General features: G+C 42.4%; 1 protein-coding gene across 5 annotated transcripts in view; it reads left to right on the top strand.

The window, feature by feature from the left end:
- The first annotated feature begins 8,947 nt into the window (after window positions 1–8,947).
- RBMS3 (RNA binding motif single stranded interacting protein 3) overlaps window positions 8,948–15,778 on the top strand; it is a 718,180-nt gene continuing 711,349 nt past the window's right edge. For 2 of the 5 annotated variants that reach the window (XM_037383215.1, XM_037383219.1), the window contains exon 1: window positions 9,579–9,876. In XM_037383215.1, the coding sequence (XP_037239112.1) occupies window positions 9,697–9,876 (180 nt within the window). In that variant the 5' untranslated portion in view covers window positions 9,579–9,696. Of the gene's footprint in view, window positions 9,016–9,172; window positions 9,261–9,293; window positions 9,487–9,578; window positions 9,877–15,778 lie in introns of those variants that run through there. The other 3 variants (XM_037383217.1, XM_037383218.1, XM_037383216.1) reach the window with 3 other exon arrangements.

Raw genomic sequence — 15,778 nt, 5'->3', positions numbered from 1 at the left:
TTCATGGACATGCCCTCTAGCTCTCAAACTTGAATTCCATTTTTAAGTAGACTGAAGTCTGCTTTGGTTGAATATCATTTATCTTATGTTCAGCTGTGAACTGACTTTCATGAGAACACAAGATAATTTAGGAGGTATTGCTGCTCAGGCTTGAATCCCGACTACTTTTACATGTACACAGGATAATGTGAAGACTCAGGTTTCACATGCTGACACAGTGTTCCCAGAGGGCCAGAGCTTAAACTCTGGAAACTGAATTTCTAGAGGTAGGTACAGGTAGATAAAGGAAAGTACCTGTTGGAGGTTGAGAATAGATTAAGTGTCTGATGAAGAAGTAAAAATATAATCTCTGAGATTGCTGTTGGATTCTGACTTCAGCTATTTTCTGCAACCTAGAGTTCTGGTGCTCATATGAAATAAGGAATAGCTGAACAGATAGGCTATAGACTGAGTGAATTTGATTTCTTCTATGAGGGGTAACATTGTCTCTTAGATACAAGTGTAGGAGTTAAACTGGACAGTGAAGACCTTAGTGGTCCAAGTTTTTTTCCCTGGCAGTTGTCTTACGTTTTGGAATCTAAGCACTCACTCTAAATGAATTTTCTCATGACCCTTGCTACAATATCCTGTCAAACACAAATAAATAATCAAATAATATATTTTAAAGGCAAATAGGCAGAACCCAGTGGGTCTCAGTGCGGTGGGATCCATTGGGCTGGGGTAGCTGGGGCTGTACTGATGCAGAGTTCAGTGAAGGACCTAGCTCAGTGCTGAAGGTGGCATAGGGAGACACATTAGCTAACTCAGCCTCACACCTGTCCTAATCCAGGAATTTTACTTCTGGTTACATGTCTGGCACTGTTGTGAAGTACCGACACACCATGAGTCTTCATAGCAGGATCAAACAAGAGTACTAAGAATTATGAACTTTGCCTACTTGTAGCAAAGGAGTAGTAACTTCTCTGAAGTTAACTGACCCCTACTGACTTAAAATTCTGAACTACTTCACTGTCAATTAAAGGGCACAAGAAAGGAAACAGACAAACACACTCTAACATCTACATGGTATCTGGCATCTTGTTTGTTTGATCTTAAATTGTGTTACCTTATTTTGGTGTCATTGCTAGACATAGATTATAGATTGTATCTGCAGCACTGTATTGGGTTTTTTTTGCTTTTGCTGAGTACTACTCAGAACCAGACTTTCAAAATACGACTTCTATTTTTCAGGTCCAATTTTGAGCACTGCTTTTTCTACAAGCAAATGATAAAATAAGACAGATATGCATACAAACCTCAGCTGTTTGTGCTAACTGAATACAAACTAAGCACAAATGGGCTTTTACAGATGTAAATTCTATCATTTGCTTGTACAAGTGACAGTGATAAACAGCCACACACCCCAGTGATTTGCATACACAAAGTTGAAGTTTAGCCCTGAGTGCTTTTTGAGACCTTAAGTGTCATACCCTGTTGACAGCATGTTTGACCTGAGAACATCAGCTTTTTAATCAAAACATTTCCTTGCAACTTCAGTTTATTTTCTGTATATCCATTACCATGTCTATTTGTTTTTAATCTGTCATCAAAACATCTATCTTTGAATGGTTAGGCTGTTGTCTTTTGCTGAACTATTCCTAATATGCTGGCAGGCATTGCTATTCAAGTATGTTTGCCTAATTTTGGGTCTAATCCTACTCATTTTGAAATTACTGGACCTGGACATCTCTCTACTGGTTTTTTGATTGTACACTCCTTGGGGCAGGGATGTGTCTTCCATTGTTTTTTGTGAGTGCAGTACCAGTGATGGTGTCCAAGAAATACAAGTAGACAATAACCTATTCTTTCAAGGAACAAAAGGGTGTTCTTTTTGATGCATTCATCTTTCATCTCTCTTGAGTTTGCCATTCAAAGTCAGAAAACTGTTTGCAGGGCTTTTCACTTTCATCAGTTTCCTAGGTTTTTGCATCTTAGAGTCTTCTCATATCTCCTCATTAATTTGCTTCATATCAGTTGTTCAAATGTCTGTTTTAAACTCTACAATTGTGGGTAAAAAAATTAAACAAAAAATTTGTTATGTTGCTTTTGAAAATATATGATATCCCACTCCGCAAATATTTCTTTTCAATTGTTACTAGGTTTTTTCTTCATGTAGTATCCTGCAAAAGCAGGAATAGTGAAAATTTAGCCTTTACAATTAAGGAGACATTGCTAGCTCCAAAGTAGGCATATATTGAAATTGTTTATGGAATTTAAAATTATTTTGGAAAAGGAAAGCTCAGTTGTTTTTCTCCTTCAAAGCCCAATCTTTCATTCTACCTTGCAGTTGTAGCAGTGACCTCAAAACAGGTTTATCCTTTGCAAAGACAGCAAAGTATTTCATAAAGATTAATTAAAGTGGTGAAGACTATACTGTTTAAATACATACTCTCTGACTCACTGAATTCAGCCAGTTGCAGATTAAGTTCTGAATATAGTGGACAAAACTGTAAAACTCTAAACTGAAGGCCCAGCAGCTGAATAGAAGAGTTGATATTGTACATACTTGTTATCTGTTTTTAGTTTTAAGAAGATGGCATGAATTTTGTTTCGTGTTATTTATGCTGAAACATACTTTGTTTCTTTAATTTATGCTTAACAAGTTGGTTTTTTGTACTTCAAGAAATTTGGTGAATTTAAATGCATTTCCAATCTGCAGAGGGAACAAGGAGAGAATGGGGCATATCTCAGAAGTGCCAGAGAGTTAGTAGAAGTTGAAAGAAGTAGACAAATTGAGCAGTATGCATTAATTTAAAAATTAAAAGTAGAAATGTTTTAAGAAAGTGTGTTTGTGCATATTGTTTACAGAGATACTACCAAATGGATAACTCATCTATTTTCACCATCAAGAAAGATCTCCAGACTTCAGTTTTGACAGTTTTAAACAAAACCTATCACCTCAACTAAAAACTGTTATTTGCGTATGTATATATGCAGTCTGCTACAACAAAAGAAGCGGCTAATAGCACATTAAACCTTTATGCTGCTCTGTACTAAAAGGGACAGAACCAGTGAGACCAGGAGGGGAAAAAAAAAAAAAAAGGCAAGGAAGAAACAGATCAATGCAGATCAATGGAACTAAACACCTATCTGTTCTGGCCATTCTCCTATGGCATATTCCAGTTCTGAGGATGTTTCTCTAGGATCCCACTAGGCATATCACAAATAAAGACACGTTACGAACACTCCATAGTATGGAGAATTGGACAGGAGTTAGTGCTCCTAAGACCTGCCCTAGTTCCTACACAAATCTCTGCACTTTACAGAGCAGAGCTGTGCGCTGTGTGTGGGCTTGGGGTCAGCTGGTGAAGCAGAAATGCCTGAGGGCTAAACCCATGCCTGTTCTTGTCGCCTCTGTCTCTCCCTGTTAGTGGGACTCTGAACTTCAGTGGACCAGTCCTTGCACACTGACCCTTGGCTGCCACTGGAGATGTTGTGTCCATTGTAGAGCATTCTCATGCCTTTGTCTGCTCCTGAAGGTTTAATCTCTGGCAATGAAAATTTGGCATCCATTAAGAAATAATATAGACCAGTTCTTTTCCCCTTGTTTTACTGCATCTCCCTTGTGTTTATTTGTTTCGAACAAATGATGATTATGACAAATTACTTTCCCCCCTATTTTCTCAGCGGAGATTTTCTTTCCAAAAAACCTGAAAACTAGGTCAATTTTTTCCATTTGGCACAGATCCAGGCTTACCACAGGAACTGAGGAGACTGCAGCATCACCCAGTGAAATACAGATGTTTTCAGACTGTGTGAAACTAAAGTCTATGTGGCTGTGCTTCCCGCCCATTTGCCTCAGAGCTGCATGTCCTTTCTTTGAGTCTGCTAGGTTAGGCCTTCTGTCCCACCCAGTGATGTCTTGACTAACTATGAGCCAAGTAACTCTTGGAAAAGTTGGCAGAAGTATCTGCTGCTTTTTCTACCTCGCACAGCAATTTTGAGGAGAATAAAGCCTTCCATAGTAGAACAGATGCTTAGAATCATAGAAACATTTAGGTTGGACATGAGCTTTAAGATCATCAGGTCCAACCGTTAAACCCAGGACTGTCGAGTTCACCACTAAAACATGTCCCTAAGCACCACATCTACATGCTTTTTAAACACTTCCAGGGATGGTGATGCCACCATGTCCCTGGTCAGCCTGCTCCAATGCTTGAAATACATACATACTCAAATCATGATACTGCTTTGGAAAGTGTGTGCAGGGTCTGCATGGCTATTGCTGTCTTCACAGTATCTTGGGCAAGGAAGGATGAAGCTCTGGCTATGGCCAGAATAGTTTTGTTTGTGAGTTATGTAGAATATAAACTACAAGGAGCTCTCTTCATGTTTAAAGGTCATTAAGCCTATCAGTTTTGTTTTAATGGCTTTCTAGAAAAGGAGCTGTAGGAGCTCGAGAGACCTCACAAGATTTAGAGGACTTCTTGTTCCAAACCAGAAATGGAGAAAAGTCTTCAAAATCTTTAAAATACCACTCAAGGCTTGAGTTCTTTGTGGTTTCTGTACTTGTAAGCAAAAATGTTAGAATGCATGGGAGAACCAATATTATCAAAATTGTGTGTGGAAAACTAGAAGACAAGGTGCTTTTGAAAATGCAGCTAGTAACATGTCCATTTTCATGTTGTACACTGTGCAGAGAATGGTGGGATTCAAATAGTATATTCAGCTTTTACTCTGTAAGAATATCCACAATGTGTCTTGATATCCCCACACAACGTAATTCTTTCAGGATGGCATTTATTAAGCATATACAATTATAGACTTTCGGAGACAGAAAATACCTGTATAGATGCATCTTGAAAGTTACAGGAGCCCTCAGGTTACTGAATGTTTGCATGCTTGCAGTAAGGCACCTTAGAGAACAGAAGCAGAGATCGATGGGTGGGAAAATGACTCAATGAACATCAGCGTTAGCCACTTTGAAATGTATAGTATCGAGGGAATTATTGATAAGGTCAGAATCTTCAGGAGAAAGCAACTCTGTTTGCAACTCTCAAGCCTAGAATGCAAGCTGACAGAGACAGTGTTGAGTGAGGCCCCATGGAGCTTGCGTTGACAACAGGAAACCTTTGAATTGTCTAAGGTTTGTAAAAGGTCAAAATTATTCAAATGTTGAATACATGGGTAGGTGAATCCTAAACAAGTAGATATGTGAGGCAGCAGAAAGCCAAATGCTTCGTCTTTCATACAATGATAGCTATGTTTTTATTAAGATTGCATATATCCTACTAACTTGTAATAGCCATTTTTGTACATTTGACATGCCACATCCTCAGTTTATCCGCATTAACATAAACATAAATGCGCTCAAGAAAGAACTGAAAATATCTTTGAACAAGAATTGTTATGGAAGTAAATATCAGTAAGTGATATAGTTAGTTTCTGAGCAGTTATCTTAACTATTCATAAGAAAAAGTGACAAATTGCTAAATGAAATAAACGGCCAAAAGAAGAGCCCATGGAAAGGGCATAAATGTTCTGTTTAAACTGCCACTGAACTACTTTATGATCTCAGGCAAATCATTTAATTTGCTTATGTCTTCCCGCCATTTGTAGCCTTATTAATTAGGACTACAGTGTAGTTGTAGCTTGCACAGTATGTTGTACTGTCATCTGATCGTAAGCAAGAACAAGAATGCAAAAATGACACTATTCTAGAAGCAGCAATCTTTGACCCTTTCCATCAAATTGTTCCAATACTTGGCCTGTGATTAAATTCATAGTGTCATCACTCCCTAATTTTAATTTTTGAGACATGAAGAATAGAGTTGGTCTTGAAAGGTTTTCTTTTTGCATTTTAGAACATCATTGTCTCTGGAATCTATTTAGTCACCTACACCTGGTTTACAGCACAACCCACAACTGCAAAATACGCAGGAGCATGGAGTGTGTGTTAATGAGTTGCAGTATTGATTTCAGTAGCAATATTTTAATGCCATTTCTCTTGAAAAATGAATGATAGTTTTGGGCTTAGAAATTCTTAATGCATGTTGTGTATAGTAATAGACAATCCATATTCAATACTTTATTTTTCTGTATAGAAGCTAAATTATATGCTGTTTTACCACAGTGAACACGGGTGAAGGATCTGTGCTAATTTTTCTCAATTTGTTGGCACATCTGGAAGGCATTCAATGCAATGTTGTTCTCTTACAAACACAGCCTTCCTGGTGTGGGTTAACTTGCCCTCCAGTAAGACTCCCTGGTTTCTGCTTCTCAGTGCAATAGTCTTCCAAGACAGTTGCCATGTGATACAGGGTTCTGGCTCACCATTCTTCCACCTCAGCTCCAAACACTTTTCTGTGGACTTAACGTTTTGAGTTTGACATATGTACCAGCTTACTTAGTTGAAGGTACCAAACACTTTTCATGACACGATACCAATCAACTGTTCAGCTCTGTGGCTTGCTGCATTATTACAGTCTGCAGTCCCATCTTCTCTCAGTGCTTCCCAAAAATAATTCAGGGCAAAATCTCACATGCTTCTACCTGGACCTGAGGAACCTGATACTTGCGAGAAGGACCACTTATGAGACTGGAAGGTAGTCGTATTTCTTATTTCCTCAGCCTGCTGGTTCAGATTTCATTTTCCTGTCCAATTTGTTAGTGCTTCTAGATTTGTCATTACTGTTTGTATCTCAAAATATTTGGCCTAAAGACCATTTAGTTCTCTCAGAGAAATTTGTGATGATTGTTTAGACCTTTACCTTAGCCTGACAAAACATGTTCTACTTAGGATTCTCTTGAAATCTATGCAATAGCAGCAGTCAGGCAGAAACATGGTTTGTGCAGAGAACAATTTGGAGCATGCTGTTATTATGAATTATTTGTAATAATTTTATTTTTGCAATAGTATTGTAAATCTTTTGCGGCACAAAAAGGAAAGATGAGGAAAAGAAGAGAAAAGAAAGGGAAATTTGAAATTCAGCAGACAAACACAAATCTTTGTACTGACTTTCATATAGTCTAGGGCCTGCCCTTCTCATGTGTGATCATGTTCACTCAAACCATATAAGAAGCTTCTGTTGGTTTTGGGGGTTAAACTCTCTAGCATTAGAAGCAGAGCTTTCTGAGTCAAGGGCCCCCACCTCTGGAATTAGTTTTCCTTGGTTCTCTGCCAATGTCCAGCTCCAGTTAGCTTCAGTGCACATGGTAAAACGTTTGTATTTGGGTTAGCTTTTCTCTATTTTTAGATGGTTTGGTTTTGCTTTTAATTTTACTTTACAGATCTGGAGATGGTAGATTGGGATCTGTTATTTTCTAACAGGATTTTTTAGTATTACCCGATGTGGGAAGGTTTCTATGTCATTTATCGGTAATTTTGTAAGTGTGCGCTGCAGCACTTGAATGAACTTTTCTTCACTTTTATCTTGCCATTTTCCAACCTGTGGTACTGGAAGTACTTCAACCCAAACTGGAAAAGCTCTTGAGCACAGAATTTTGTTCCTTGTGTGCTTTGTTGTGTGTGGAGGGAGGTTCACTGTGCAGGTGGACTGAAGGGGGGTGGTGGGGACTTGCCATCTATGTGGGCTCATTGCTTTACTCTGGGCAATTTTGCAGGGAAGTCCACTTTTGTACATGTTCCGCAGCCATCGTGGCTGTGCAAACAGATCCCCCCAAAAATGCTTGTCTGCAGTTAGTACTGCTTTTTGCTAATGAGGCTAAAACTATATGAATATCCAGAATGTTAAATCCTGCCACCACTAAATGTAGACTATATTTAAATGATTATTAATAAATGATTGTAAGTAGCCAAAATTATTTGGTTATAGACTTTAATATTCAGGACTTGATTGTCTTATTATCTACCTCAGTTTTAAAGACTGATGCTGATAGTTTAAATAGAAATGCTCCTTATTCACACCAATTTGAGAAGACAGCAGGGCCCACAAATACTTGACATACACTGAGAATACCACTAAAGGATCGTTAGAGATGTGTATTGTAAAAATACAGCTTTGGTGTGTGACAAAGACTTTTTTCCCTATTGTGAGATTAGTCCTTGCCCTTTGTCCAAATATATTGTTGCAATAAGATCTGTTCAGGTTCCCACAGTAACAATCCTGTTGGGGAATAACAGAACCCAAGGCGAGGAATGAAAGGGCATCATCTAACACCTGATAGTCACCCGCTTCCTGAAATACCCTGGGACAGGTTCTCTCCTGGTTTAAAACAGACCAGCTCCTGAGGATGTGGCGCGGCATCTCTGCGGAGCGGGTAGCTGCTGTCAGGGAGGGCAGTACGTGGAGCAGACAGATCAGGTATAGATCAGGTGGTGTATCTTGACACCGCAGGCTCTCGGTAGATGTTTCCTGGTAAGTTTCAAAGCAGCTGCTCCTCAGGACACTGTGGTGGTGTTATATTTAGAAGTGCAGACTGGTCACCTGATGGTGTCCTGATTTAAGAACAATCAGGTCTACACTCACCATTCATCTCTTCAAAATGAAGAGGGGAATAGCTGAGGAGTTGGCTTGGCTCTGGCACCACTAAGGAAATCCTTGGTTTGGTCTAAAACACTCTTAATGAGCTTGCATTTTCCCCTACCATGTCTAACTCCAGTCTGAGAAGGAAGCTAACACAAGGACTAAAATAATCGTGTGCACGCTGCAGTCACGACTGATTCAGCAGTTTACACGCGATTTTTCTTCCTTTCTCTTCTTCTCTTTGTGTTGATAAAATCGGAGAGCCGGTGGCTGGTACTGATTTAGATTTCCAGCCTGGATTTGCTCTTGTTTTCCTCCTTACTCCAGTTCTCCTTGTGCAGTGCTGCGTGGCGCTGGCAGCCTGAGAGAGAGGGAGCTCCAGTCACACACATACACTCAGACCGCGGAGAGGAGATTAACATCAAGGAGCCCACATTTGCAATAGCGGGTGGTGCTGGGGGGGGGGCGGGGGGGGAGTCGAAGGGAAAATAAAATAAAAGCAACAATCGGGTAAATGCTCGTCTCTTCTCTCCACCAGCACCTTGCACAGGTCTGAAATCCTTGCTTTGCTTTGCTGTATTGCGCTTGCCTGGGATGTGGAGAGGGGAGGGGGAGGGGAGGAAGGGGGAGGTTTAACTTTTACTTGACATTACCGGGCTATTGTCAGTTCCCCCGTGTTAAACCCCGGTAGTTTCCCCTCGCCCCCACCCCCTCCGCGGGCTCGGCTCCCTCCAGTTAACTTTGTTCAAAGGGCTGCAGCCAGAAGGGCTTGTCCGGGCCTGGGACATAGATAGGGTAAAGTAAATAACCACCACAATTAGGCTGGGGCCGGGAGTTGATCTTCGTGGCGAGAGATCTGCTTAGTTAGCGTTTGCTGTTTCGGGGCGATTGAAGGCCGTCGTACCAAGGACACGCGCGCACACTCACGGACACGCACACACTCACTCTTACACACACACACACACACACGCTGGATACAAAAGTCTGGAGGATCTAGGGGAGAATTGCAGCCGCCGGATCGGTGCGGCAGCGGCGGCCAGAGCCATGCGTGTCACGGCCTCCTGAGGGGGGGGGGGGGGGGGGGAAGGAAGGAAGGAAGGAAGGGAAAAAAAAAAAAAAAAGGAAAGAAAGAAGCAAAAAAAGAAAAGCGGGAGAAAGGAAAGCACAAGAAAGACGCGGGGTGGTGGAAAGTGTTTGCCTGCTTTTGTCTCGCAATACAGTGAACTGGAAGATGGAGATGGATGTTAAGGGAGTTTCTCCGTGCCCGGAGCCCATCCCCCCGGCGGCGGGGTCTGGCGGCTGCCCGCACCAGCGCCCGCACCACCGCGATGGGCAGCCCGCGGAGCCGGCCCCCGCCGCCGACAGCGGCCACCCGGAGCGGAGGCACGGCGGCGAGAAAGAGGACAAAAAGGTAGGTCCGCTCCGCCGCCGGCCGCCCGGCACCGCGCCCGCCGGAGGGGCCGCCTGCCCGGAGCCGCCTGCCCGGGGCCGCGCTCGGCGGGGCGGGCGGGCCCGCTCCCGCTGCCGCTTCTGCTGCCGCCCGGCCGCGGGCAGCTCCGCGCCGCCCTTTGTCAGCGCGGCGGCGGGAGGCGGGGGGCCGGCGGCGGAGGTTGTCTGAGGACACGGGGGCGGCGGGGCGGGGAGCGCGGGGCCGCCGCCGCGGGGCCCGGGGCGCCGGGCATTGTTCCGCCCGCCCTGGGAGCGGCGCCGCGGGCGGTGGCCCAGGTGCCGCCGCGAAAGTTTACCGCACTTCGAGGGGGCAGCGCCGGCAGGGCCGCCGCTCGCCGCGCCGCGCCTCGGTTTTCACCCGGCGGCGAGGGGCGAGTCACCTGGGGGAAGGAGCCCGGGCGCCCTGTCCCTCCGGCCCTGCTGTGTCATTGTGGAGCGGGGGACGGCGGCTCGCTGCCGAGTGAAAACCTGTGGGTGACGGAGTTCGACGAGAAATGGGTCAGATCGCATCCTTTAGTGCGGATATGTCTGCTGCTGGAAGAATCGGAAAGTAGGGAGGATGGGATGGAAAAAGGTTGCCATTAAGATAATGTCAGCGAAGTGCATTGATCAGTGCTTTTGTCTGTGGGCACTGTCTTCATTTCCATTCATTTTTCTCGGCGTGGGTTTACTGAGCTGAAGCTGATGAATTCTGTCGTGTCTGTAGGTCTGCAATAGGCAGAGACCGATAAATGTGTAAGTTTCACTGTAATACGGTGATTGTTGCAAGGAGTGATCCGCGTGTGCTAGAATGTGAAACACATCCGTTTATATGTTACGGAAATCCGAGTAATTTTCTGAATGGACAGATGCCCTAAAACAGATTATAATCTTGCCATAAATGAAGAAATGTTGCCATGTACTGGATTTGAGCCCCATTTCTTCAACTAGTTTTACTATAGTTTGGTTTGGTTACAAATGCGTAAGAGAACGGTAACACAATGTAGGAATGTAAACCAGCAATGCAATAAATTAATGCAACAACTATGTCACACCACGTATTTGCATGACAAGAGATGCAATTATCTGAGAAAGACAAGGTATTTTGAAAAAAAAGGCCTCTTTAACTGGAGACCCCGAGTTTGTAGCATTTACCTCCTACACTTTTAGATTTGTTACTGTTTAGTAAAATCTGTCCTATCGTTTTAATTAAAAGGGAGTATCAACAACTGATCATTTGAACAGGGCCTGTACAGTTTATTAAGGTGGATAGAAGGGCTTTTGTAAAATGGTAACTGTTGGTGTACATATTGTGATAGATGAACACAGAATTTCTTCTCCCTTGAGTTTATGAATATTTCATTCTGTCGTGACTGCATATTACTGTATGTAGCTAAATGATTTGTGTGTGTGTGATTGTTTCTGGGATCCCTTTCCTTGCATTGTGTTACATACTGGAACTTAAAATGCTTTTATTTCAAAGTAATTAAAATATAGACTCCAAGGTTGCCATTTACGTGAGATGGTTGTGCCAGTGCCTTGAGCATTTAAAACCCCTGCCATCAGCAGAAAACCATGCTCAGTAGTTACTTTCTGACGTGCCACACAGTCAGTCTGATGTTTTCCCAATCGTGGACATGAGGAAAGCAAACGGTATGACTGAAGGTGAACGAATGCTAGAGAAGGCCTGATTCTCTCTGGCGTGGCTAATTAACATGTTTAGATAACTCAATATTGCACTGTTCTGTTCTGTATTTGCCAGTGTTTTCTGGACATAGAAACAAATGTACTACCCTTTTTTTGGTACTAGTTGTAGCCTTGCTAAAGTACTGTGATATTTTCCTTTTTTTTTTTTAATCCGCTCTCTGCTTTTCCAGGCTTGGCATCGCCAAGGTGGATGCAATGACTAGCTCGTATTTTTGGGAAGTGCTGTGATATTTCAAACCTCCCTAAATGTATGTATCTTTTCTGGATACAAGCAGTACTTCTTACTGGTGCAGAGGTATTTCAGGTATCTGGTAAAATAGTGGCACCAGAAATGTGATGCGAAGGGGAAAACCCATTAAAGCAATAGTAAAATCCAATGCTATTGTGAAAAAAATGTTCCGACCACAAAACAAAACACAAGTTTTGCTGGAAACACCATCTAAGAACTTTCTAAATGGTTTAAATAACAGTACCATTCTTTATGTGACCCTTAAACAAATGTCAGAGGCATACTGATACATCCTAGAAGTATAAGCACTATGTGGAAATTGTAAAGGGCATTAGAACCTGATTTCCTGGCAAGTGTATATGTATGAATAACTAAATATTAAGATTTCACAACATCTCATGGTTCCACTGTCAGGACTTGCTTTTTGGGATCATGCTTCAATTATAAAAAGCCTTATATTTTATCATTGAGCTCCGTTTCCACTGGAGGTAAAAAGAGTTTTGCTTCCATATAAATGGACTGGGTCAAATCTATGCTTTGATAAAGCTATTTTTTGTCACTGCGTCCAAAAGGAACAATGCTGAATTAACCAAAGAAAGTATTTTCCTAAATCTGTGGAATTCCGGTAGAAGGTACTACTATAGCATCAATTATATGCATATTGGAGTTTATTTTTCTGCTGTGTGTTCATTTTTTATTTGTCGTTGAACTTCAATAAAATTGTGAAACGTGCATAAATTGAAATACATCCCACTGTCTTCAGCTGGGATGCCAACATGCTGAAATGTATGTTTAAGTGGTTTGTTGGAGGAGGGCCTAGGTTACCTACCATATATCTTTCTGTGTTGAAACCATCTGTGACCAATGTATGGGAAGAGAAATTATGAAGATTGGCTTTATTAAGTGTACAGTACTTGGTGCTTTAAAGCATAGTTGCCATTTAGGTGGGAGAAAATTAAGCAGAGATAGTAGAGTGTGAGATTTGGAAGACTATTGACTCTGTAAGGATGCTATTTTTTCTTTTAAAGCAAAACAGATCAGAAAATGTTTTTCAACACTCCTACAATGTTTTCTGTTGCTTTAGTTAAAAGCACGTAGGTCTAACCCTATATACAGCAACATGTTGACATTCTTCAGTGTGGCAAAGTGGGTGACTGGAGGAGAGAACAACATGCAATCCTGGCTGTGTATTCCCAGCTGGAGGTGCAGCTGATGCCTGTGACGGGTTGTGTGGGTGTGTTGTCCCACCATCTTGCCTCTCCGTGACTTGGTGCAAAGGGAAGCAGGCTCATAAATTTTACCAGGGATTCTTTCCAGCTCATATTGGAGTGATGGCGTCTCTGCAGGTATCGGTGTGGGGAGTGCTTTGAGAGTTGAAGGCAGCTATGCAGTTTCTTTGCAGATTGGTGGCTATAGGTGACAGCTGACATTATGACCAGAATTTTCCCAGGGGTGGCAGCCTGAGTTAGGACTTTCAAGCCCTTAGCTACAGCCAGTGTGTTACAGTGTTTCCATTTTCTGAAGTACTTGTGTAGCCCCCAGGTCCTCCAAAAGTTGGTCCTAGGTAAGGATTTGGTAAGATAACATTGCATACCCAAATAAGAGCATTTTATTTTGTTTTCCACTGAGGAAAACATCTCCGTGTCTGAGGTTTGCACAAATCATTTAGCACAAATGATTTACAAGCACACTGAGAGCTTTTACTTTATACCTACATTCCAGATAAAATTCCCCCTGTGAAATAGCTCCAAGGTGAAGAACTTTCTGTGTATTTACATGGAAATGAGCACACCAAGGTTACAGCAAAAGCAAGCCTATCTGGGCAGCGTACATTGTATTCTGGTTCAAAAACAATTTGCCTGTGTTTGATAGAAGAGTTCTGAAGTGTTTTGTGGGCTTATTTGTATGTTATTTCCCAGAATGCTTGCCAGTGATAAAGCTGTGTTAGTGGTACCCAGGTGTGAGCTTCTAGAGGGGAAGTACTGAGTGCTTTGGGGAAAGGCACTTGGTATTAACTTGGGAATTCTGTTCTGCTGTACACGTGATCTGATCTAATCGTCAGTCTCTGAAAGCCTTCTGCTAGTTTATTTACAGGACTACTGCTATTAACAATATGGTGGTTGTTTACTCATCCTCTACAAGTGGTAGGTCAGGAAGAGTGGAAGATGCTTCAGGAGCAATTCTTTTTTAATAATTTCTCTTACGTATTTAGTTTTGTTTGGTTTTAAAAGCCATGTGCTACTGTGTGTTTACATTTAGAGAGGAGAAGGCCTAAGAAATTCAGTTTATGCTTGAAACAGATTGTGGGAGGTTTCTTTTTTGTGGGGGACCACTCCAGTCTCAGGTCAGATGTGCTTGTCTTACCTTAGGCAGTTCCATTGTACATGGGAGAGTAGTTGTCAACCAACTGCCCTTTCCCTGGAGACTTAGTGGTTTTTCAGATAACCTGGACCCAGCACATTGAGCAACCTGAAGTTAAGAACCAAAAGCTGAAACTGAAATCAGTAATGGATGTGAGGTACCAGTCTAGGGTGTGTGGGACAAAGAAGGCAGAGATAGGCAACACTACCAGTTGCTGATGGTAGCAGCTTCTCCTGATAACTGCATAAAATGTGACACCTTGTATTAGCTGGAGTTTCCATGTACTGAAGGCTTTGCGCCAGGTGTAATGGTCCTGCCAAGGTGTAATGCAGGCACGGATAATCAAGGTCAGGCCGTTGTCTGCCTGGATGGACAATTTCTTAGCCACCCAGAGATGGTAGAAAATTTTACTTGCAGCTGCTGCTATTTTGAGAGTTTGATGTCAGACAGAAACTCCAATGTATCTTTTAAAGCATGGGCAGAGATGGAGAATAATGGGTCTTTCTCTAACTCATTGCTAAGTGTGTTTCAGAAATCATTCCTCAGCCCAGCAACATCAACTCTTTCTCCAGTCCACTTTTAAGCACCTATTCTTTGTTCTTAAGCTGCTCCTTACTGTGCTGTGGGACATTGTGATACTGATATTGGTCTGCATAGTTCAGTGCCTTCCTGATGAAATGGTCTGGAAAAAACCTAATTCTGTGCTAGCTCCCATTCTGTGCTAGCTCCCAGTTCTTCCAGAGTTCCCAGAGCCTGGTGGCTGTCTGGGTGCTGAGTCTGTTCCAAAGCCATAGACCGAGGATGTGGTCAATTGCTCATATTCAGATATTTGTCCTGCAGATTCCCAGGTCACCGCTCCAGGGCAGGCTCTAATTCATGCTGGCGTGGGGGGGGGCGGCGTCCCAGGCATGTCTGCCTGGAAGGGGTAGGCAGAGCCACAGCGCCTGGCAGGTGCCTCTGGAAGGGAGGTTTTGGTCCTTTGTATTGCTGCTGTGGGCAGCAAAGCTATTAACCATGCCATTAACCTGTTTTGGTGAACAAGGCCCAGGGGCCATCTGCTTTGAGGAGTATAAATAACAAATTCAGATTAAGAAAAATCAAAAAGAGGACATTCACTGTGAACTGAAAGCCTTGCTTTGCAGGCAAGCCTACTTCTGCATTTCCATGCATTTGATGTACTCTGCCTCACATACTTCTCTTGCCTTCCAGTGAGAGAATCCTTAGATGAACCTAGGATTGTGCCTTTGTTACAAAAATAAGCAGAGGAGAAGAACAGAGAGAAACTGTTAGTACCTCAACTGAAGGCAAGACTAATAAACTCATATTATTAGAAATCAGAGAATCCATAAGGAGAAGAGGTATTAGTAATCAGGCCTCACAATTTTCATAGCTCCAAAATTACCTTTTATCTCGTATTCTGAGAATTCCTTTTATGATATGGGAAAGAATCTTAAGTAGAGTAAATACACATTTAAAATGTATTTATTTGCAGGTGGCATATTGAGAATCTGGAATGTAGAGAATGAGGTCCAGCACTGGTTTTATGTGAGAGTAAAAGCATGAAGTTGGAGAGGGAGGAATTGACTTC

Source organism: Falco rusticolus, chromosome 4, assembly GCF_015220075.1.
Source record: "Falco rusticolus isolate bFalRus1 chromosome 4, bFalRus1.pri, whole genome shotgun sequence".
In the NCBI taxonomy this organism is placed as follows: Eukaryota; Metazoa; Chordata; class Aves; order Falconiformes; family Falconidae; genus Falco; species Falco rusticolus.
Note: the sequence above shows the minus strand (reverse complement) of the source record. Positions and strands in the feature narration are given on the sequence as shown.